General features: G+C 37.4%; 1 protein-coding gene across 3 annotated transcripts in view; it reads right to left on the bottom strand.

Annotated features, from left to right (window-relative positions):
• Positions 1 to 23,924, bottom strand: part of RYR2 (ryanodine receptor 2) — an 820,963-nt gene that overhangs the window by 451,350 nt on the left and 345,689 nt on the right. For 2 of the 3 annotated variants that reach the window (XM_060191939.1, XM_060191938.1), the window contains exons 1-2: positions 4,786 to 4,971; positions 1,723 to 1,801 (exon numbers count right to left, since the gene is read on the bottom strand). In XM_060191939.1, the coding sequence (XP_060047922.1) occupies positions 1,723 to 1,801; positions 4,786 to 4,866 (160 nt within the window). In that variant the 5' untranslated portion in view covers positions 4,867 to 4,971. Of the gene's footprint in view, positions 1 to 1,722; positions 1,802 to 4,785; positions 4,972 to 18,698; positions 18,714 to 23,924 lie in introns of those variants that run through there. The other variant, XM_060191940.1, reaches the window with a different exon arrangement.

Raw genomic sequence — 23,924 nt, forward strand, 5'->3', positions numbered from 1 at the left:
AATAAAGAACGAAAAAATAATTAGGTTAGTAAGTAATAAGCTTTACTTTAATCAATTTGTTGTTTGTGAAAAATTTAGAGTATAGAAAAGTTTTTTTAAAGCCAGAGGAGGCGAGGGCTAGGCAGTAACGCAGTGGGTTAAGCATACATGGCACCAAGCTCAAAGACTGGCTTAAGGATTATCAGTTCAAGCCCGTGGGGGCGGGGTTCCTGCTTCATAAGCAGTGAAGCAGGGCTGTAGGTGTCTCTCTCTCTCCTCACCTCCAAATTTCTGGCTATCTGTATCCAATAAATAAATAAAGATAATAAAAAGAATTTAAAAAAGAAACCTGAATAAATCCCACTTTACCAACCAAAGAGGCAGCTCAGTGGTGTATCCTTGAACAGGCAAACAGCCCAGAGTTCAGTCTCCAGCACTGCGTATGTCACAGTAATGCTCTGATTCTTTCTCTTATGCACAGATAAATAATATTTTAAAGTCTACGTTCTCCTTATCTGACTTTCTAGAGAGAAATAAATTCATATGTACATGTCTGTGTCAAAAACATGTAAACAGCACCTAGCGGCAGACCACCCAGTAAGGTGTAGGCTCTATTATATAAGTGAGGCCCCAAAGTCAAGCTCAGTGACTTCAGGGAAGCACCATGAGCAACAGGGGAGGCTCTTTGGGAAGTAAAGCAATGCTATGTTGTCTCTCCCCTTCTCTGACTCTTTCTGTAAGTTAGAAATAAATGAAGGGACTGGGAGATGGCTCAGCTGGTTGAGCACACATGTGACAAGACACAAGGATCAAGGTTCAGGGTTTGAGTACCTACTCCCCACCTGCAGAGGGGATGTTTCAGGAGAATTAGAGCAGGTATGCTGGCTTCTATGTCTCTCTCTCTCTCTTTTTCTATCTCCCCCTCCCCTCTCAGTTTCTCTCTGATTTATCTAATAAAATAGAAAGAGAGAAAGAAAGAAAGAGAGAGAGAGAGAGAGAGAAAGAAAGGAAGAAAGAAAGAAAGAAAAGGAATGAAGAAAGAGCCACTGGGAGCAGGATTTGAAGTGCTGGTCCTGAGTCCCAGTGATAACCCAGTGGCAAGGAAAGAAGGAAGGAAGGAAGGAAGGAAGGAAGGAAGGAAGGAAGGAAGGAAGGAAGGCAGGCAGGCAGGCAGGCAGGCAGGCAGGCAGGCAATAAGGAATGAGGAAGGGAGAGATGGAGATGTTGGCACAGGAGTGGTGGTATCACACAGCTCCCAGGGTCACCCACACGCAAAATGTTTATTTGCAAAGATATGTAGCACTTTATACAAACAGCAAATTTAATGGAGACACTTTCTGGCCATTCTACCTGAATGTTGACATTGGTTCAGTAATATTTTTAGAATTAAATATAGTTTGAAGATGAACTATACAGTAATACTTCAAAAACTATGCACATAAATCATGCACATTAACATAATTAAGTCAGTAAGGTGTGAGTTATTCATCTATCCAACCCCATAATAAGAATACAATTTAAAGTCTAGTCTGAACATCCATCTAAATATGGGAATGAACTATCAATAGAAACAATATATACTGATTCCTACTAAAACCCTTCTTAAGCAATTTTCTTTTTTGCTTTTTCCTGATTTCAATTATTCACCTTATATATCTTAACCACATTTCATGGCTTTTTCCACTTCAATCCCTGATTATCTCTCTGAACACAGCTTCATGGTGGATCAGTTTCATTGCTTACCTGTCGTGTCCTCTTGCAAACCAACATCAAAGGCCAGTTTATCAGTAGAAGATCGGGATGTGGACAAGCAGCACAGATACTAGAAGATATAGAATCAGCAGCTGTCACTAAACATGGAAGGTCCTATTCCAGTCTATTTCTGACACATCAATATATCTCTGTAGCTATTAGTTTTATTTATTTTTTTCCCTTCATATATGGATGCTTCTGAGCAAAATCCAAGTTTCTTGTTGTGAGACAGAGTGGCATTTACACAACATTTATTTAGAGCATTAGCTAAAGGAGAGGTGGTCTTTTATCCCGGGTGAAAAGAAGAGGGAGGTGTGTTCTGTCAGTTAAAGAAGATACATAATTAGGAGTGTGACAGTACATCTCTCATATCAAGTGCTATTCAACTTACATGACCTGATTTGACAGTCAGAAATCTTTCTCCCAAACAGAAACTTAAAACCTTCATCTTTGACTTTTGTTTTCATTTTTAAAATCTAACTTTTTAAAAATTTGTCCAGTTGGTTTTCCTGTGTAGCACTAAATGTGTGTTTTATTTAAGAGAATGTGGTAATTTTTAAATACTGACCAGGCAAAACCTAAAAAAATCCAATTAAAGTGTTCTATAATAATTTTCATTAATCATACATTGTAACATACATTTTCTCTCCCACCAATAGCCATAGCAACTGTGAGGTAAATATTATAATTATTCTACAAATGTTAACTAAGCTCCAAAGAGCAGGCCCATTTACTATATCCATCACTTCAACAATGTCTAGGATATGACAGACGCAACATAATATTCTTTGAAAGAATGTCTGTGATACCCAGCTATAATCACAGGTGTAAAGAAGTTCAGTAAGTCCTTTAGGGATGTGATGTGAGGGTAAAATGTGGGACTCTCAAGCAAGAGGTTCTGAGTTTGACCCCCTAGTGTGCATGTGCCAGAGTGATGTTCTGGTTTATTTCTCTCTCTTTCTGTTTCATGTGAAATTCTGTCTCAGGGGGTCAGGAGGTAGTGGAGTAGGTTAAGTGCACGTGGCACAAAGAGCAAGGACCAGAGTAAGGATACGGGTTCGAGCCCCTGGCTCCCCACCTGCAGGGAAGTCGCTTCACAGGCGGTAAAGCAGGTCTGCAGGTGTCTGTCTTTCCCTCCCCCTCTCTGTCTTCCCCTCCTCTCTCTGTCCTATCCAACAAGAATGACATTAACAACAATAATAACCACAACAAGGCTACAACAAGGACAACAAAAAGGGGGAAAAAATGGCCTCCAGGAACAGTGGATTCATGGTGCAGGCACTGAGCCCCAGCATTAACATTGGAGGCAAAAAAAAAAAAAAAAAAAGAAGAAGAAATTCTGTCTCATATGCAACCAGCAAAATATCCATATATTCAAGACTGTCAGAATGCATCAAGAACTTACATCTAGATCTACCTACTATGCCCAGACTCTTATCCTGTCTACTGAATATGTTTTGATTGGGAATGGAAGGCATAATCATAAGCATTTTGGGAGCCTGTTAAGATTATCACAGTTTCTCTAATTCAGTCTATTTATGTAACATAGTGGATTAATAGGAAAGATAAAATTGTTAAAATTTTGCCTATGTTTTTCCAACACTGTCTTCCTATATTTTTTCACTTTATCTTTAAACTTAATTTTTATTATTTGAATAGGCTTTTAAAATTCCATTCACCATACTTTTGATCTATAATTTCACATCAATATCATAAAGGTGATACACAATTTCTGTGTGTTTGGGGACACTAACTACGTTCAGTTATTTGCTTTGGAACAATTTATACATTTTAGGAGTTATTTACTTAAGAGAAATGATTGATTATATTGTGAAGTAGTGAACTAACATAGAGCCATTATAATCAAGATTTAAACAACATGGAAAATTCTTATGCTATGAAAATATGTATGAGCTACACATACAAAATTGATTATACCTTGACTACGTGAAAACATTTTAGAACAAAAATATTGATTTCTTAAAATTCCCAATACTTTTTTCTATAAAAAATTATATTCTTTAATTCCCAAATCTTATATGATATGCATGTTCTTATCATTAGCAAACCATTTTTAAGTGTATAATTATAATGATATTCTTTTAGGAAGAGACAGGCAGAGGAGAGAGAGAAAGAAACCACTGCACTGACACTTCCTTCAGAACCGTGAGGATCAGGCTCAAGTCTGGGTCGCCCACAGGGCGATCATTATGCAAGTGAGCTATTTGACCAGTCTACAGTTAAATTTTTATGTATTTATATAACAAATATAATTATTTAAAACTATATAGCAACTTAAAAATATTTTTATTTATTTTTGATAGAGACAAATTTACAGAGAAAAGAAGGGAGGGAGATAGGGTGAGAAAAAGAGAGACACACACATACCTGCTGCACTGCGTCACTACCTGTGAAGCTTCACCCTGCAGGTGGGGACTAGGGACTTGAACCTGGGTCCTAGCACACTGTAACATGTGCACTCTCCTATATACACCATTTTCTCTAACAATATTTATGATCAAGAAAGAGAAGTCTATGCCTGAAAGAAACCTGATAAATAAGTGGGTGAAAGAAATAGCTAATATTAAAAAAAAAAGAAATAGCTAATATTTACCCAAAAAGCATCTAGTTAGAAGAAAAGTTAGGGTGGCATCGATTACAGAATTCACAAGTAGAGTCTATGTTATATTTCTGTTATCTCTAATGAATAAAACATTTAGGTCTGTTGACTAATGTTATTCTTTAATAAATAAGCTATTTAAAACAAACTCAGAAATAAAGGCTTTCTTATTTGAGGTATCTCACATACTTCTCTTCCCCAAAGTAAGCTATTAAAAAATATTAAAGTAGTAATCACATGATGACAGACTTGAAGGACATCAAATGTTATCATCTTAAAACTCACAAAACTAAACGGTACAGAAATCTGAAAGAACACATACGTTCAAGCTAACGATGCTATGTCTTACACGCACCTGCCAACATTTCCTAACTGGGCATACCCAAAAGCATCCACATGGCAATGTGAAAGAGGGTATCAAAATGAGAACTCACCATGCCACTATAGGAATGGCGCAGCAAGATGGCATGTCCGTAGAGGAGTGTCCGATGACCACTGCCTTGAGCTGACTGCATAGACAGGAGGAAAGCGCAAGAAGAGAAAATCCCACATGAGTTACCTCAATGGACAACATTCTTATATTCTCAAGCAACTTAAATAGAAAATATTAAAACACAAGTTACTGCAGTAAAGCAAGGTGCTGTGGTAAGAGTGATTCAGTCAGGAAAAAAAAAAAAAAACAGCTATAAAGGGAACCTCTACAGAGGAGCTAGCAATCGATCTAGGTCTTGAAGAATGAACATCATTTCAATAAAGACATATTATAATTTTTAAATTTTTTAAAAAATATTTATTTCCTTTTGTTGCCCTTGTGGTTTTATTGTTGTAGTTATTATTTTTTTTCTGATAACCCACTACCTTCGGACCAGCCGTTGTAGTTATTATTGTTGTTGTTATTGATGTTGTTGTTAGGACAGAGAGAAATGGAGAGAGGAGGGGATGACAGAGAGGCGGAGAGAAAGACAGACACCTGCAGACCTGCTTCACCACCTGTGAAGCGACTCCCCTGCAGGTGGGGAGCTGGGGCCTCTAATTGGGATACTTAACTCCGGTCCTTGCACTTTGAGCCACGTGCACTTAACCCACTGCGCTACTGCCTGGCTCCTGAAATATTATAATTTAAAAAATATTTTATTTATTTATTGGCTAGACACAGAAAAAAATCGAGAGGGATAGGGGGAAATAGATAACCATCTGCATCACTGCTTCTCTACTCTTGAAGCTTTCCCCCTGCAGGTGGGGCCCCGAGGATTGAATCCGGGTTCCTATACATAAAAACATGTGTGTTCTATCAGGTTTGCCAGCTCCAAGCCCTGATGTATCATAATTTTCCATTATTTAGGTTCAGTTTCTGATGGTCTGTATCTCCCATTACAATGCAAAATGTGTTCAGCAGGAACTACAATGCTTTGTTTAGCACTGTACCTCTGGTGCCTAGGAAAACGCTTAGTATACAGTAAGGATTTAATTTTTTTGTTATCAATAATTGAGTCTTTCTAAAACTCCAAATTGAACAATTCATCTCCAGGCTTAAAAGCCTCTAATATATTTCCATCTGTTTACAGGGTAGAGTCTAAATTCCTCTGTGTGAAATAGAGGCATGCTTTTCAAATTTTAACCTCCATAGGAATGATTTGGAAAACTTATTAAAACACAGATTCCTAAGCCTTCCCCTAGGAATCTGTTTGAGTAGGTATCAGATAGATATACAGAAGTTTCACTTTGAAAATTGCCCCAAGTGATGTAGTTGTTATTTTTCAGGGAACCACACTTTGAGTAGTACAAGCATAGAGTGTATTCAGTCTCTTACTTGTTGACTCCCCTTTTTTTTTTCCCTCCAGGGTTATTGCTGGGCTCGGTGCCTGCACCATGAATCCACTGCTCCTGGAGGCCATTTTTCCCCCCTTTTGTTGCCCTTGTTGTTGTAGCCTCGCTGTGGTTATTATTATTGCCATTGTTGATGTTGTTCGTTGTTGGATAGGACAGAGAGAAATGGAGAGAATAGGGGAAGACAGAGAGGGGGAGAGAAAGATAGACACCTACAGACCTGCTTCACCGCCTGTGAAGCGACTCCCCTGCAGGTGGGGAGCCGGGGGCTCGAAAGGGATTCTTACGCTGGTCCCTGCACTTTGCGCCACATGCGCTTAACCCATTGCGCCACCGCCCGATCCCCGACTCCCCATTTTTAAACTCCTATGTTCCAAATATGCACAACATCCCTGACTATGTCATGATGCTCTTTCTTGCTGTTGGATTGAAATACAAAGTTTCTTCCTCTGTAGTATAATGCTTTCCTTGGCCTTATAAGCTGTATTTTGAAAGTGGGTTAAAGTGAAGCCATGCTTTTGTGTTCTGGGTGTTGATCTGATCATAGATATACATGATTCATTGATCTGACCACTATTTTTTTATGATTGATTTAATAATGATTGACAAGATTGTCGGACAAGAGGGGTACAATCCCATACAATTCCCTCCAGCATGATATGACCACTAGCCTGCAAGTTCCTTTCTTTCAGTTATCAAACTAAACTCAAAGACAGTGACTTTAACTCTGAGCACAATGTTGAGAATTAGTAAACACTCAGAAGATACTCACTGGCTGAGAAGCTGTATGTGTGACAAGCCAACCCTGATTAGAGGAGGAATGTGAGTAAAGATATTTATGATATTTAAGAGAAAGGAAGGGATGGTGGGATTGTAGTGTTGGGTCACAAAGATAATTTAACAGAATCATAATATTAGATCAGGTGATAAATATCATGGAAAGTCTAGAATGTGGTTGTGTGTGCACCTTTTTCTTTAGGAAAAGGAGGTTCTTAAGGCTTTCAAAAATAATAGTAATGATATTGACTTTAAGGAATGATATTGTCTTTAATAAACACAAAATAAAGTACTATGATGTCAATATTATCATATCATTTTACTACAAGATTTTCACTTTTGTTTCACATAACTTCTTATAGTAACTCTGTCTGCATGTCTTTAAAGCTTTAGAATTCTTTTTTCTTTTTTTCTTCTTTTTTTTCAGAGTCTAGGCTCATGAGAGATTGCACTGCTCTTCTGTGATTACATTTTCATTATGATAGAGAAAGAGACAGGGGGAAAAAGGCAGCAGATGAGCGAGAGACACCACAGCACCAGACTTTCACCTGACACCATGGCACGCCTTTCTTATTGTTTAATTATCTTTATTTATTTACTGGATAGCGACAGTCAGAAATCGAGAGGAAGGGGGGAAGAATGAGAGAGAAAGAGACAGAGAGACACCTGAAGTGTTGCTTTACCACTCACAAAGCTTTCTTCCTTGGTCTTTGGACACTGTAACACATGCACTCAGCCAGATGCACCACCGCCCAGCCCCACCATAGGATTCCAATATGGGTCTGGGCTGAGTGTATGGCGCAGCACTTATCCTAACTGGTGAGCTATCTTTACAATCCTAGGACAATTCTTTGAAAGTATATTAAAAGTATAAGAAAATTGCTTTTAAGACAAATGAAGATCTTTTTCACACGCTGGGAAAGGAAAAAAGCTACTTTGTAATGGATTTCTTCTTCAAGAATGTCCTTATTCTCTTTAATATATTTGATCTACGACCTATCAACGCCCGTGTTCAGCAGGGAAGCAGTTACAGAAGCCAGATCTTCCACCTTCTGCATCCCACAATGACCTTGGGTTAACTCCCAGAGGGTTAAAGAATAGGAAAGCTATCAGGGGAGGGGATGGGATACGGAGTTCTGGTGGTGGGAACTGTGTGGAGTTGTACCCCTCTTATCCTATGGTTTTGTCAATGTTTCTTTTTTTTTTTTTTTAAAGATTTACAAGTCTTTTTTTAATATTTATTTTATTTATTTATTCCCTTTTGTTGCCCTTGTTGTTTTATTGTTGTAGTTACTATTGTTGTCGTAGTTGTTGGATAGGACAGAGAGAAATGGAGAGGGGTGGGGAAGAAAGAGAGGGGGAGAGAAAGATAGACACCGGCAGACCTGCTTCACCGCTTGAGAAGCGACTCCCCTGCAGGTGGGGAGCCGGGGCTCGAACCGGGATCCTCATGCCGGTCCTTGTGCTTTGTGCCACCTGCGCTTAACCTGCTGTGCTACAGCCCGACTCTCCAATGTTTCCTTTTTTATAAATAAATAATATATATATATATATATATATTTGATATAATGTGGTCAAGAAAAAATTATTTTAATTGTGTCACTTTGATAGGAACTTTTTAAATCATTACTGTTGAGGGGCTAATGGTTTGCAATGCAGTTGTTGGCACATGGGTATATTTTCTCATGTCCCCATGAAAGTTCTTTGCAGAACACTCTCAACCAGAGCTTAGGTTCTACATCATCAAGCAACAGGACCTCACGGTTCTCTTCATATCTTCCTTCCCACTCCTTCCTCTGAGTCTTTTGCTTTGCTTTAATACAATACAGTCCAAGTTTTACTTTGTGTTTTCCCTCTCTGTCCTAACTTATTAGTATCCACCGGTAAGTGAGAACATTCAGTATTTCTTCTCTTTTTGGCTTATCTCACTAAGACATCTTCAAGTTCCAACTAAGATGAGGCAAGAGAGGCAACTTCCATTATGTTTAATCACCGAGTAGTATTCTATTGTGTATATATGCCACAGATTTTTTTTTTTTTAGCCACACATCTGTCATTGAACATGTGGGTTATATTCAAGTTGTGCCCATTACAAATTGTTCTGCTATGAACATAGGTATGCAAAGATCTCTTCCCAGAGGTGTTTTTATTTGTTTGCTTATTTGTTTTTATAAATCCCCAGGACAGAAATTACTGGGTCAAGGAGTAGGTCCATTTCTAGTGTTTTGAGAAATCTCCAGATTGATTTCCACAAGGTTTGGACCAATTTATATGTCCATATATATTGACTCTCACTGTGTGTGTGTGTGTGTGTGTGTGTGTGTGTGTGTGTGTGTGTGTGTGTGTGTGTGTGTGTTTTAATTTGGCCAAACATATCAATATTGTTTCTAAATTTTGTACTGCCATTGCTTTCATTTAATTAGAGACACATTTCTGTACTTCTGATGTAGGAACACTGGTACTTTATCCAATAAACACTAGGGTTATTCCTTCAAGATTCTACAAGATGTTGTAGAATTCTACAGTTTTCTCAATTAACTGTGGAATCCTGCTAGAGGAAATTCAATAGGTAAAAGACCCTCCAGCATGGTGATGGATCACAAGCAGCAGTAAAGCAGTAATAATTCAATATTCTGCCATGATGGCCTGTTTTCCCTCAAGTTTTCAAACTTAAATCAATAGGTAACTATATCACTTTGGGACTTTAGCCAGGAACAGCTACATGAGAATAAATCATGGTAATAAAGGGGTCGGGCGGTGGCGCAATGGGTTAAGCGCACGTGGCGCAAAGCGCAGGGACCGGCGTAATGATCCCGGTTCGAGCCCCCGGCTCCCCACCTGCAGGGGAGTCGCTTCACGGGCGGTGAAGCAGGTCTGCAGGTGTCTGTCTTTCCCTCCCCCTCTCTGTCTTCCCCTCCTCTCTCCATTTCTCTCTGTCCTATCCAACAACAAAGCAACGTCAACAATGGCAATAATAACCGCAACGAGGCAGCAACAAAAAGGGGGAAAAATGGCCTCCAGGAGCGGAGGATTCATGGTGCAGGCACCGAGCCCAGCAATAACCCTGGAGGGAAAAAAAAAAAAAATCATGGTAATAGAGCAGCAAGTTCAAGGTTGGCCTGCATTTCAAGAGTACACTTGAGGGAGGTATCAATGTTTTTGAAATTAACATGTTCACTATCTCTTGGAACCCAAATACATGCAAGTATGTCATGTTTGCAATTGTATCAATTATAACAATTAGGAAATTAAATTTTACATAAAAATGAACTTTTTTTTTTGCCTCTAGGGTTATTGCTGGGACTTGGTGCCTGCACTATGAATCCACTGTTCCTGGCTACTATTTTTTCAAAAATTTTTTATAGGACTGAGAGGAACTGAAGGGGGGAAGTGGGAAGATAGGCAGAGAGAAAGACATCTGCAGACCTGCTTGGAAGACTGTGAAGTGACCCACCCTGCAGGTGGGGAGCAGGGGCTTGAACCAGGATCCTTGTGCAGGCCCCAGAACTTTGTACTATGTGCTCTAAACCCAGTGTGCCACCACCCACCATCCCAAAATGAACTTCTAATCTGCATTAAAACATCTAAACTCTGGTCTTTCTGATTCTCCAGTAACTATTATAAAAAGAAACATTCATTCCTATTCATTCAAAACTATGTATTATAAAAATATTGACTGTTATTGGCTGTCTCTGAGAATTACAGTAACTGACTCCATGGATATCCTTATTAAATAGGCTCACAATCTATTTTCTTCAACTGTGAGAATGTGAAATTTCACTGAAAGCATCAAGCATTCAATCAACAACTGCATATTGAATTCCATGTAATCTGTTTCAATATATTTAACATACTAATGAAAAAGAAATTTGAAAACTAGGAGTTTAGTGTATTTAACACCATCCAAGATGACTAATAAGATCCTTTTAGTAAAAATGTGACTTACATAGTTTAACTTCATTGCCTTCCAAACATTTACTCTAAAACGCTAAGGATAAAATAAATAACATTAAGTTGCTCTAAGTTACTCATAACTTTTGCAAAAATATCATTTAATCATGCTTTCTACTCAAGATCCCCATATGGTCCCTTTTATATAACAGAAAACCACTAACCAAATATATATCCTTCAGTATATATATACTTTGTAATTGACACCACACTGTATATATTCAATAAAAGCCCAAATTGAGACTATAAGAGAGAATGTATTTTACTATTCTTTGCTAAATAACGATGTTTTAAAAATAGTATGTTCATAAAATGCAAATAACCAAAGCACCAAAAAAAAAGTGACTTAGGTTCTGTTTCATCCTGAAAATACAAGTTTCAGCCTATCAGACTCCAGGTACCTCCTGGAATAGTTGAACCTGAAGAAAACTTGTCACCAGCACTGGTCGTTCCTGAACCAAGGCCCTGAACTTACTCTTTATGGACTATTGCTCTCTCCTTGACATAATAGGATCTACATGAAGGAATGAAAGGATTGTTGTTTCTTTGTGAGGATAAGGAGTCACAGTTACCATTTCCAAACTACTCACTCTAAATATCTCTGAAGAGATAGAATTCATTAAAAATATATATTACTCAACAAAATTATGACTGTGAAAAAAATGAGTTTAAAGTTGTTTTTTTTTTCCAGAGCAGGGATGGTGGGCCACTAGTATCTTTCATGTAAAAAAAAAAAAGTCCAGGATTCAATCTTCAGCACAGCATAAAATGAAAAAGCTTCTTAATTAAAAAAAAAATGTATCTTTACTTAATAGAACAAAGAGAAATTGAAAGGAAAGAAAGAGACAGAGAGAAACATACAGCACTGTTTCATCACTTGTGAAGTTTCTACCCTACAGCTAGAGACTAGAGGCTTGACCCAGAGCAGCCCTCATACATGGTAAAGTGTGCATTCAACCAGGCATGGCCTCACACAGTCCCCAAAATGAAATAAGTTATTACAGGTTGAGGTGTATAGCTCAGTGGGAGAGAGAGAGAGAGAGATTGGGTTTATTCTCTGGCACCAAAAACTTTTTATTTCTTTTCAGTTTTGAGTAAAAAATAGATTTTTCTAACCCTTGAGAGAAGCAACAGGTCAACATAACACAACAGTGTAAAAGAAATCAATCCGCTGTATAAGTGGACAAAAAAATGCAGAGTAAGTTCAAACAAAATCTAAGCAGCATTGCTTTATGTATTCTAAACAAGCCTCAACTCACTTTTTTTCCTACAAATTATTGTAATGCCAATTTAGCATTATTAGATGTTGCTAAGCACTGAGATTTTCCAGTATGTCTCCAAGTTGTGCAGGTAGAGGACCCATTATACAAGCAAAATATCTGCTATACATGCCTCTGTATCTACATTTAGTATTCAGAATAACACATAGTCACAGGGTTCAATTTGTTCATAGACAAAGCTCCTCTTTGGCTACATTTGACACATTACTGTGTTAAGCTTAAAATGTAGTGGGAGGGGAGCCACCTGATAGCCAGTGGGTTAAGCGCACATTGCACAAAGCTCAAGGACCAGTGTAAGTATCCCAGTTCAAGTCCCCGGCTTCCCACCTGTTGGGGGGTCGCTTCACAAGTGGTGAAGCAGGTCTGCAGGTATCTATCTTTCTCTCCCCCTCTTTGTCTTCCCCTCCTCTCTCGATTTCTCTCTGTCATATGCAACAGCAGTGACAGCAATAACGGAACAAAGATAAACAATAAGCGCAAGGAAAGGAAAAAATAGCCTCCAGGAGCAGTGGATTCATAGTTGAAGCAAAAAAAAAAAAAAAAAAAGGAAGAAAGAGAGAGAGAGAGAGAGAGAGAGAGAATGTAATAGCAGAAAAAGCACAGTACATCAAGCCATAACAATAATAACAAAGATCATACAAAGAACTTTATATGCAAATAAAGACGATTCGTTCTTTTTTCTCTATTGTTTTCAGGGCATTTTTGAATTGTGCTTTATTAATATGTTTGTACTCTGCAATTAGTTATTAACTGGTATTATTGCCATTTAAAATAATTTAAATTGCATATAATTTAATTATAATAATTATAGTACATTATTATTTAATATAATTTAAATTATGTAAAAGATGATATATTTCAGCTTTATGCTTTTATAATAATTTTTCCATCACAAAAATGTATTAATCATTTTAGTACAGTTTTTCTAATTGCAGGTGCTTTCTAGACAAGATATATTTTAGTAACAAATTATACTTTAAAGAAGAATGTTTTTACACTGACATCTATAACATGGCATTTTAGAAGTAAAACAATCAAATCTAAAATGAACTACAATATCGTAGATAATATACTATACTGCTTATACTGAAAACAATGGGTAAGAAAATTTGCATTAGACTTTCTTTTTAGTGTTTAAATATTTAAGTAGAGCAGTTTACAAGTGTCCCTTCAAATACTATAATAAGATTTATTACTGAAAAGTTCTTTCAGGGAGGAATTTATTTTTTACAGTATCTGAGAATGACATAAATTCACAAATTTGAATCACATAACAGGATGGTTATAGTAATTCATGAGAATACTGTCTTCAATATGAAATTAATGTGCCTGAAAATCAATTGCATATTTTCAAGGCAGTCACTTGGCATTGCCTGGCTCACCTGTGATGGGTGTCTTTACCAAAAGGCTCTTGAGGAAATAGGTCAGGCCTATGACAGTATTAACTAAGCACGTAGTGCTAACAAGCAAAAATGTGCTCTGTGACAAGGAAGCACTTGTCCTATTTTAGGAGGTTAAATAATGATTATCCCGGTATGAAAACCAAAGTAAACCATGATTGAAGAGTGAAAGCCTTCATCACTCTTGCCTTTTTAGGCAGTTTATTCTTACTATTTATAACTTACTATACATTTATTTTAAATTACTACACATGCTCTCAACTTAGTCAAATTCTATACTTCCCAAAGTATCCAGTTAAAGTATGAGAACAAGGCGCTGGGTTTCTAGACCTTGAACTTTGAAGCAATCAGAATTTACTTTCATTATTTTAGCGATATCACAGGGGTTAAACATAATTTTCTAGTATCACAAGTTTTTATGAGTATCTGTTCTTGTGAATGAACTTGAGATAATGCCTCCAAACATCCTTCTCCAAGGGGATATAGATGCTGCATGTGTCCGGATGAGGTGAGATGATAAAATGCAACTTTGGTTTTGGAGTCTCTGTTTTGGAAAAAGCTAGATCTTCATCTGCAATATTCTTGACTTTAGGTTCATGATCAGTCAACAATTTCTTCTGCTTTATATCCTTTTTTTTTTTAGTATTTATTTATTCCCTTTTGTTGCCCTTGTTTTTATTGTTGTAGTTATTATCGTTGTTGTTATTGATGTCATCTTGTTGAATAGGGCAGAGAGAAATGGAGAGAGGAGAGAAAGACAGAGAGGGGAGAGAAAGATAGACACCTGCAGACCTGCTTAACGGCTTGTGAAGCCACTCCCCTGCAAGTGGGGAGCCGGGGGCTCAAACCGAGATTCTTATGCCTCCCGACTCCCTCTGCTTTATATTTTAACTAATTTTTAGCCACCAGGTTCCAGATGCTACCATGATACCAACTGGACTTCCCTGGGCAGACGACCCCATCAATGTGTCCTTCTGAAGCCCTGCTGCCCCAGAGCCACGCCCCACTAGAGAAAGAGAGAGACAGGCTGGGAGTATGGATCGACCGGTCAACGCCCATGTTCAGATGGGAAGCAATTATAGAAGCCAGACCTACCACCTTCTGCACCCCACAATGATCCTGGGTCCATACTCTTAAGAGGGATAAAGAATAGGGAGGCTATTGGGGGGGTGGTGGATATGGAGCTCTGGGGGTGGCCATTGTATGGAAATGTAACCCTCTCTTATCCTACAATCTTGTTAATATCTCCATTTTATAAATAAAAATGTTAAAAACTGCAAATTTGGTAAGAAGGAGGGTTTTTTTTTTTTTGTCAAACCCAATTGTGCTTGCATAATACCAGTGTGCTATCTGTAACATCCCAGTCATCTTTCTAACTTAGATAATTTTTATTAGTAGTAGTATTTGTATTACTTATTACAGATTTAATGTAATAGCAATACTATTCCCACTAAAATTGCATATCTGGCATTTTTTGAAATGTTGGAAAATGTTTTTGATAAATGGCTTCAAAGAAGTACTTGATTGTCTTAACCTAACCAAATGGACCAATTCTTAATGTTAACATACAGTTCCAGCAACCAGTAACCAAATGTTTCTGGTTCAGAATCTGTATAGCCTGAATGAAATCTTTTAGCAAAGTAACTCAGTAAGGTGGCATGAAGATTGTGCTTCTTTTCCTCCCAAACAATCTTCTAAATCTACATCCAGAGTTTGGATTTAACACTTTTCAGAAATTAATTCTTTAAAATTTAATTTTGTTGGAATATTAAATTTCATTAAAACTCTACTAAATAATACAAGTTTATCTGCACTTTGCCCCTTAGTTTTTAAGATAAATAAGATCTTTGAACGTTACATAAGAAATGGAGTAAGTTTTTTAAAGGAAATAAAAACTTTCTACTACATAGCCCCCAAAATGATGCCATTTTTTTTCTTCATCTTTCCCCAACATGTTACCTTAAGTAAAACATGATGATGTATTTTACTTTTCTTTATATAAGCTGGCTTCCTTTTAAAACCTTTCCATATGTTTTCTTGAGGGAAAGAAATGAAAAGGGAACAAATTATTTCATATCTCCTTGAGTGAGTAACTGAATAGTAGTTTTCTGGTGCCTCTTCTAATTTCCCAACGTGTGTCTTTTCTATTACATGCAGGCACAAGTGCTTAAATACAAGTAGCACATCCTCACAAAGGAAAAAGCAGGTTTTTTTTTTTTTGTCTTTTTTAGATAGAAAAAGCAAGGCAGAGTGAGAATGAGATAGAGACAGAGAGAGACAGAGAGAGAGAGAGAGATATCACACCACAGCTTCCTTCAGTGAAGTAGGGTCACAGTTTAAACCTGGATCACAGACATGGCAAATCAGTACACAATCCAAGTAAGCTATATTACCAGCCCCACAGTACAAATTCTAAATGGAGTGGCTTTGTCTTAAATTTCTTTTAAATGGAAGAAGTCCCTAACACTAGCTAAATAAAAACTGAACAAATCTGAGGAGACAGAAAGAGAGTTCACAGGGGCCAGGCAGTGGCACACTTGGTTCAGTGTACACCTTCCCAATGCACAAGGGACCCAGTTTGAGCTCCTGCTCCCCACCTTTTCTTTACTTGGGGGGGGACCTCTTCATGAGCAGTGAAGTAGATTTGCAGGTGTCTATCGTTTTTAATTTTTATTATTGGACACAAAAAGAAGTTGAGAGGGAAGGGGGGCTAGAGAGGGAGAAAGAGAGACACTTGTAGTCCTGTGTCACCACTCATAAAACTTTCCTCCAGCAGGTGAGGACCAGGAGCTTGAACCCAGGTCCTTGTGCGCTATGATATGTGCGCTTAATCAGGTATACCGCCACCTGGTCCCCAGGGTCTCTATCTTTCTATCTCCTATCTTCCCTCATCCAAATTCTCTCCGTCTTTTTAAATAAAGTAGAAAGAAAAAAAATGAGAAGATTGCCACCAGGAGCAGTGGATAAGTAGTGCTGACAGCAAACCCCTATGATAACCCCGGTAGCAATGGAAGGAAGGAAGGAAGGAAGGAAGGAAGGAAGGAAGGAAGGAAGGAAGGAAGGAAGGAAGGAAGGAAGGAAACAAGAAAGATAGTTCACCAGATAGGGTGTGTTCCTTGCTATGTGAGAAACCCAGGTGTAGGTTTGAGCCTCAGCACAGGTTGAGGAGGCTCCCATACATTGGTGTCTTGCTCTCTTTCTACGTGTGTGTTTCAAGGAGAAAGTCCACTAGAAGCAGTGAAATGAGAAGTTACAACTTGTAAATATGAATATACATAAACAAATTAACCTACAATACATACAAAAACCTAAGGTCATTGGAATGCTATGTACAATAGCCAAGATTTGGAGATAAACCAAGCGCCCAATTGCACATGAATAGATAAGGGAGTTGTGAGGTTATATACACAATGGAACACCACTTTGTTATACAGAAAGAGGAAATCTTGCTTTTCGCCACAATGTGGATGGAATTGAAGTGATCTGTGCTAAGTGAAGAAGCCAGTAGAAAAAAGAAATAGCAACAACTCTCAATAGTATTTGACACATAAGAAACGAAACAATGGAAAAGACTAGAGGAAACATTTCATTCTCTTCCCTGTGTCTGCAGCCCTGAGAAGGTTACTAAAGGGGGGGGGGGATGTTGTGGACGAACAAAAAATACTGCTGTTCTGCTTCTCATCTGAAATGTCCCTATTCTGGGAAACTGCTGAGCCAGCAGCAGCAGAGTCTTGAAATCAGAAAATAAAATAAAATAAAATACAACATAAAATAACCAGTTTTGCCATGATATGTCATCCATAAAGACCAGAACCCCCTTTGTTCAAGTATGCATTGTTGAAGGAAAGAAGGAGAGAACCAGAGATAAGCTACACAGTATGGTCTTTTCATCTGCAGAAGCTCTTCTTTCTTGTTTTTCTTTTTAATTTAAAATATTTCCTTATTTATTTTAATGAAAGGAAGTACAGAAAGAAAGATAAGAGCAGAGGATCGAACCTCTGACCTCAGAGGATCAAGCATGAAAGTCTGTTGCATAACCATTATGTTGTTTCCCCTGCCAGAAAGAGATCTTCATAAGCCTCAGTTCTTGTGTTAGTCCCACAAACAGATACAGACTGACTTTGCATAATAGAAGGTTGTATTTCAATGCTACATAGGGCATTTTCTCTTTTTCAAGTAGCTAGATGATCCCTATATCTCTGTTGAAAGAAATACATTTCATGACTGTACTGCCTGAATATAACTGAGACTAAAACTTAAGAAAGTTGAGACCAGCACTCAGAGAAATATGCAAAGACCCGGGTTTGAACCCCTAGTCCCCACCTGCAGGGGGAAAGCTTTGCAAGTGGTGAAGTGGTGCTGCAGGTGTCTCTCTGTCTCTCTCCCTAACTCCCCCTTCTTTCTCGACTTATGGCTCTCTCTATTCAATAAAAAAATAAAAAGATAATACAATTTTTTTTTAAATCCTCAGTCTGTGGTCATCATATCACGAATAGATCTTTTTCAATTGCTTTACTGTAGTTATTTCATTTTCAGGCTACAGAGTTGAAAAGGGAAAGAGAGTCCCATGCCCACTGCCGGAGGGAGATTAGAATGGTAAGGTAAGGTGTGCTAACAACATTTGCTTCAAGCAAAAAATCATTAACTACTTGGGAGTCAGGTGGTAGCACAGTGGGTTAAGCACACATGGTGCAAAGCACAAGGACCAACATAAAGTTCCCGGTTCGAGCCCCCGGCTCCCCACCTTCAGGGAAGTGGCTTCACAGGCTGCTGAAGCAGGTCTGCAGGTGTCTATCTTTCTCTCCCCCTCTCTGTCTTCCCCTCCTCTCTCCATTTCTCTCTGTCCTATCCAACAACAATGACATCAATAAAACAAGGGCAACAAAAGGGAATAAAGAAATTAAAAAGTCACAACTACTAAATACCAAGTCTTGTAAAACTTAAAATTATAAGACTCTACTAAAAATTAAATAGGCATATAAGCCTAAGGTTTTATTTAATGGTTAAAATGGTTTAAATTCAAAGAAAAGTATCACACATTCAAAAAGTAAGCTAATATGTATTTTCAAACACATGAGTATTAAATGCATGGTATTAGCTTCAAAGTCTTACCTTCATCATGAATTTCTGTAGGGATAGGAGAAAAAGAGAGAAAATAATAAGTGCATGTTACTTCAAAGACTCATTTGAAGAACTCATCTACTTATAATGACTCCATTGTCCTAAATGGAGTTATATGAGCAATAAACATGATAAAACACATTCACTTTGTTGTCACAAAACATAACGCCAACTACATGCTAGAGAAAAGCTGTAGCAAGCAAAACTTTTTGTAGGATGTCTTTACAACAGTTCTTTCTGTTTCTGTGAAAACATGCTGCTCTACTTTAATGCGTGATTAAATTTACAACAGACCCAAGCACCCGAAAATGTCATAATCTTAAGATTATATTCTGAAAATGCTTCAAACTCTTTATTTCATCCTTCACACAAAAGTCTATGATATAAACAGTAATGCAACTAATTTTTAGTAAAATAATAAATCATAAGCAGGTAATACAGGTCATCAACTTATGTACAATGATGAGTTGCTTATAGTTCATGCAAAACACCAAGAAGCAGTTGCTACATATTGCGAGATGTGGAGTTTTAAAAAGTCACTAAAATTTTTTTAACTTTCTTCTCATGATTTGAACTATAAAAACTATTTTTCTTCATATATATATATATATATATATATATATATATATTCCCTTATTTTTTCTTATATCCACAGTTTCTTTGACTTCTTATTCTAGGAGAGATACACAGATATAAAGGAGTTAAGAAGGAAAATAGTATTATATGTTAAAATGGAGGACTAAATTTAGTTATTTGGAACATGTAAGTCCTACAGAGGAAAAAAGATAAATGAAAGAACAAAAGGGAGGTGGAAGGGAGGGAGGGAGAAAAAGGGAGGGAGGGAGAGAGAGAGAGAGATGTCAAAGAAAACACCAAGGAAAAAAATTTTATTTTTTTATTGCACTAGGGTTATAACTGGTGCTGGATGTCAGCACTATAAATCCACCACTACCAGTGGCCACTTTTTCCTTCCCTCCCTCTCTCCCTACCTCCTTTCCTTCTATTTGATTTGATAGGACAGAGAGAAATTGAGAGGGGAGGAGAAAAATAAAGGAGGAAGGGGAAAGATAGGACCTGTATACCTGCTTCACCTGTTGTGAAGCATCCCCCCTGCAGGTGGAGAGAAGGGACTTGAACCTGGGTCTTGGCGCATGTTAATATGTGCACTTAATAGGAAATAATTTCTGGCACAGACATTTGCCAATACCAGTTGTCTCACTGAAACATATATACATATACAATATGTATATTACGAAGTGACAATTAGACCTTGAATAAATTTTCTTTTTAATGTTATAGTTTTCAGAAAAATTGTAAAGAGTCATTTAATCCTCAGCTTAGAAAATATGTCCTGAACAGAAGTCTGGTGGTGAGAACAATGTGGAAGTATGGCCCTATTAGTTTTAATTTTGCAAATCATTAATAAAAATTTCAAAAAATGGGGAAATGGACATCCTGTGGGCCAGGTGGTGGTGGTGTACCTAGTGGAGTGTACATGTTATAAATATACAAGGAGCCAAGTTGAAGACTCTGGTTCCCACCTGCACAGCAAAAACTTTAAGAAGAGTGAAGCAGTCCTAGAGGTATTTCTCTGTCTCTCTTTTCACTAGAGGTATTTCTTTAAAACTTTAAAACTTTAAGAAGAGTGAAGCAGTCCTAGAGGTATTTCTCTGTCTCTCTTTGCAGTGGGGTGAAATTTAGGGAGGTACATTTGAGTTTTCATATATAATTTATTTACTGGATAGAGACAGAGAGAAATCGACAGGGATAGTGGAAGCTAATGAGGAAAAGAGACACCTGCAGCCCTGCTTCATCACTTGTGAAGTTTCCCTCCTGTAAGTGGGGCCCGGGGGCTTGAACCTTGGTCCTTCAGCATTGTAACATGTGTGCTCAACCAGGTGCTCCACCACCCGGTCCCTTGTCTCTCTTTTCTATCTCCCCTTCTCTCTCAGTTTCTTCCTGTCTCTATTTTAAAATGAGTAAATAAAATATGTTTTTAAAAACTATGTCCTGTTTAGCCACTTTTCAAAAAGCTAGTACCACTATAAGTGATAACAGAAAACATATATTTCCATGCTGAGGTTAATCAGACAAGCATTTGATCACTTTATATATTCTTCAACAAGGAACTAATAAAAAAACCTCATTTTTATATTTAATTCAAAGAAAATCAATCATCTAAATTATATTGGTCTAAAAATTTTGATCATAAGATTTATTTTTTTTTCTTCCTAGGATTTTTTTTATTTTTAAAAATATTTATTTAATTATTTATTACCTTTTGTTGCCTTAGTTGTTTTGTTGTTGTTATTATTGTTGTTGTTGATGTCATAATTGTTGGATAGGACAGAGGGAAATAGAGAGAGGAGGGGAAGACAGAGAGGGGGAGAGAAAGACAGACACCTGCAGACCTGCTTCACTGCTTGTGAAGTGATGCCCCTGCAGGTGAGGAGCCAGAGGCTCGAACCGGGATCCTTAAGCTGGACCCTTGCACTTTGCACCATGTGTGCTTAACTTGCTGCACTACCGCCCGACTCCCCTTCCTAGGTTTCTTTATATGTACTTGGTTATTACAGATTTTATTTCAGAAATATTTTCAACCAGATTTACCAGCTATCTGATAGAACTATTTTAGAATTATGGTATATATTAAAAGTCAAAAAGAGTGACCGGCAGAATGACTGAAGCCACCTATCCGTAACTTCTAAATTCTGTATGACTGAAGCTAGAGCAGTTCACAAAGTAGAGTGGCATGCACATAAGAAAAAATAGAACACATACTGCAAATTAGCAAAGGCTAAAATATTCATCTGTAGAATGACAAAGAAAAACAGATGTAATAAACACACGTTGGTTTCAAGAGATGGTTCAGAATATGAAAGATTTTATGTGTGGCATTGTTGAAATTAACTTTTTGTACATATCACAAACTGGACAATTTGGCTTAAATGCTAATGTTACCAAAGTTATGACATTATAAGATATTCAAAAAGGATCTTTCAAGGACAGGGAAGAAGAAAAAATATATATCCAAACAAAAAGAATAAGTATAGTAATTTGATCTCAAATAGTATGAAAAAGTCAACTGAAAAAAATAATAGCAAAGACTTTAAAGATTGATGAAGTATAGGAAAGAAAAAAGAAATTCATTCAGAAGAGAAACACTGAAGAAAGTATCCCCCATTTAACATTAAAGAACATTAGTTTGGGCAATCGTAGCGCAGCAGGTTAAGCACAGGTGGCACAAAGCACAGAGAATGGCGTAAGGATCCCAGTTCGAGCCCTGTCTCCCCACCTGCAGGGGAGTCGCTTCACAAGCGGTGAAGCAGGTCTGCAGGTGTCTATCTTTCTCTTCTCCTCTCTGTCTTCCCCCTCTTCTCTCCATTTCTCTCTGTCCTATCCAACAACAACCACAATAACAATAACAACTACAACAATAAAACAACAAGGGCAAAAGGGAATAAATAAATAAAATAAATGTTAAAAAAGAATACTAGTTTGATGACAAGGATAATAAGGGACTTAACTACTTTGTGTCACTCTTTAAATTTCTTTAAATAAGAACTAAGATTTCATTAAAGTAGGTATAAAAGGGACCGAGTGGTGGCACACCGGTTTGAAGGCACATGTCACAATGCTCAGGGACAAAAGTTCAAGTACCGGGTCCCCACCAAAAGTTAAGCAGGGCAGCAGATGTATTTCTCTTTCCCTCTCTATCTCCCCCTGCCCTCTAGATTTCTGGCTGTCCCTATCGAATAGATAAAGATAACTTTTAAAAAAAAACTAAAAAAAGAAGGTATAAAAATGGATGACTATAAAAACAACTAGATAGCCCAAGTGCCAGCATGAATTCTAATAATGCTATTTTCTTAGAGGAAAATTTTGTGTAATAATCAATACACAGAAACACAGAGGAAATAAGTTTAGCTCTTAACAGAAAAATTGATAGTGGAAATAACATATATAGTAGTTTAATTACTTTTTTTTACCTCCAGGGTTATCGCTGGGGTTCAGTGCCTGCACTAATAATCCACTGCACCTGGTGGCTATATTTCCCATTTTTTCTAGCCCTTGTTGTTATTGTTGCCATTGTGGTTGTTGGATAGGACAGAGAGAAATGAGAGAGGAGGGGGAGACAGCGAGGGAGAAAGATAGATACCTACAGACCTGCTTGTGAAGGGACACCACTGCAGGTTGGAAGCCGGGGGCTTGAACCAGGATCTTTATAGCGGTCCTTGAGCTTTGCACCATGTGTGCTTAATCCACTGCATTACCGCTGGGTCCCCATTTTTTTCTTTTCTTTTTACCAGAGTACTGTTCAGTTCTATGGTGGCATGTGGGAATTGAACCAGTGACACTGTGGAAATGAAGTCATGAAAGTCTTTTTCCATAATCATTAGGTTATCTCCCCTGCTCTAGTTGAATTACTTTAGAATTGACAGGTCCAGTGAGATTTCAAATGTGAGTAAGAGTAGAGGGTGTAACCCCCAGTTGTGCAGTATAGTATAATAGGGTGGAGATTTTCAATCCTTAATTTTTATTTACTCAGATATAGATGGCTGAGAAAGTCTAATAAATGACAAAAAAAGTGGCATAGTCTTTGATCTGTAAGTATATATGCAACTTGTTCCAGTACATCTAAGAAGTGAAAATAATTTTCTTATCATGTACAAATAAGTATGGGTAGGAAATTAAATGAAAGAACAATTCTGTGTTCTTAAAATTAAAATAAAGATATCTGATAGCAAACAAATAATTACATTCAATTTAGAAATTGCAATTCAAGCAATGTCCCCCCCCCCAATTCCTCTATCACAATTATGCCTTCCAGTTCAACATTGATTTTTAAACTGTTGTTTCAGTTGCATGAAATGACAACTGAAACAAAGGTGTTAACATATGAATTTATCTTAAAAATATGACAAGAACCTTTCTGTCCATAAGAGATAAGAGTATACATGCAATGAAACAGCCCATGACATACTCTTACACCCCTTGTGTGAATGATTATACTGCACCTATTAATATATGCATCTGTCAATGTTTCTTTTGGAGAAATCCACTGGGGAGGTAAAGTTGATTGTCATTGTCTTTTTCATCTAATCAAAATGTTCACATTATGTAAATGAACAGCCTTTTGTTCATTTTAAATGTAATGATATTGACATATCTTGTCTACATAATTACCCAGTTTTCTTTTTTTGTTGTTGTTTTTTT

The sequence above is a fragment of the Erinaceus europaeus genome, chromosome 6, assembly GCF_950295315.1.
Source record: "Erinaceus europaeus chromosome 6, mEriEur2.1, whole genome shotgun sequence".
In the NCBI taxonomy this organism is placed as follows: Eukaryota; Metazoa; Chordata; class Mammalia; order Eulipotyphla; family Erinaceidae; genus Erinaceus; species Erinaceus europaeus.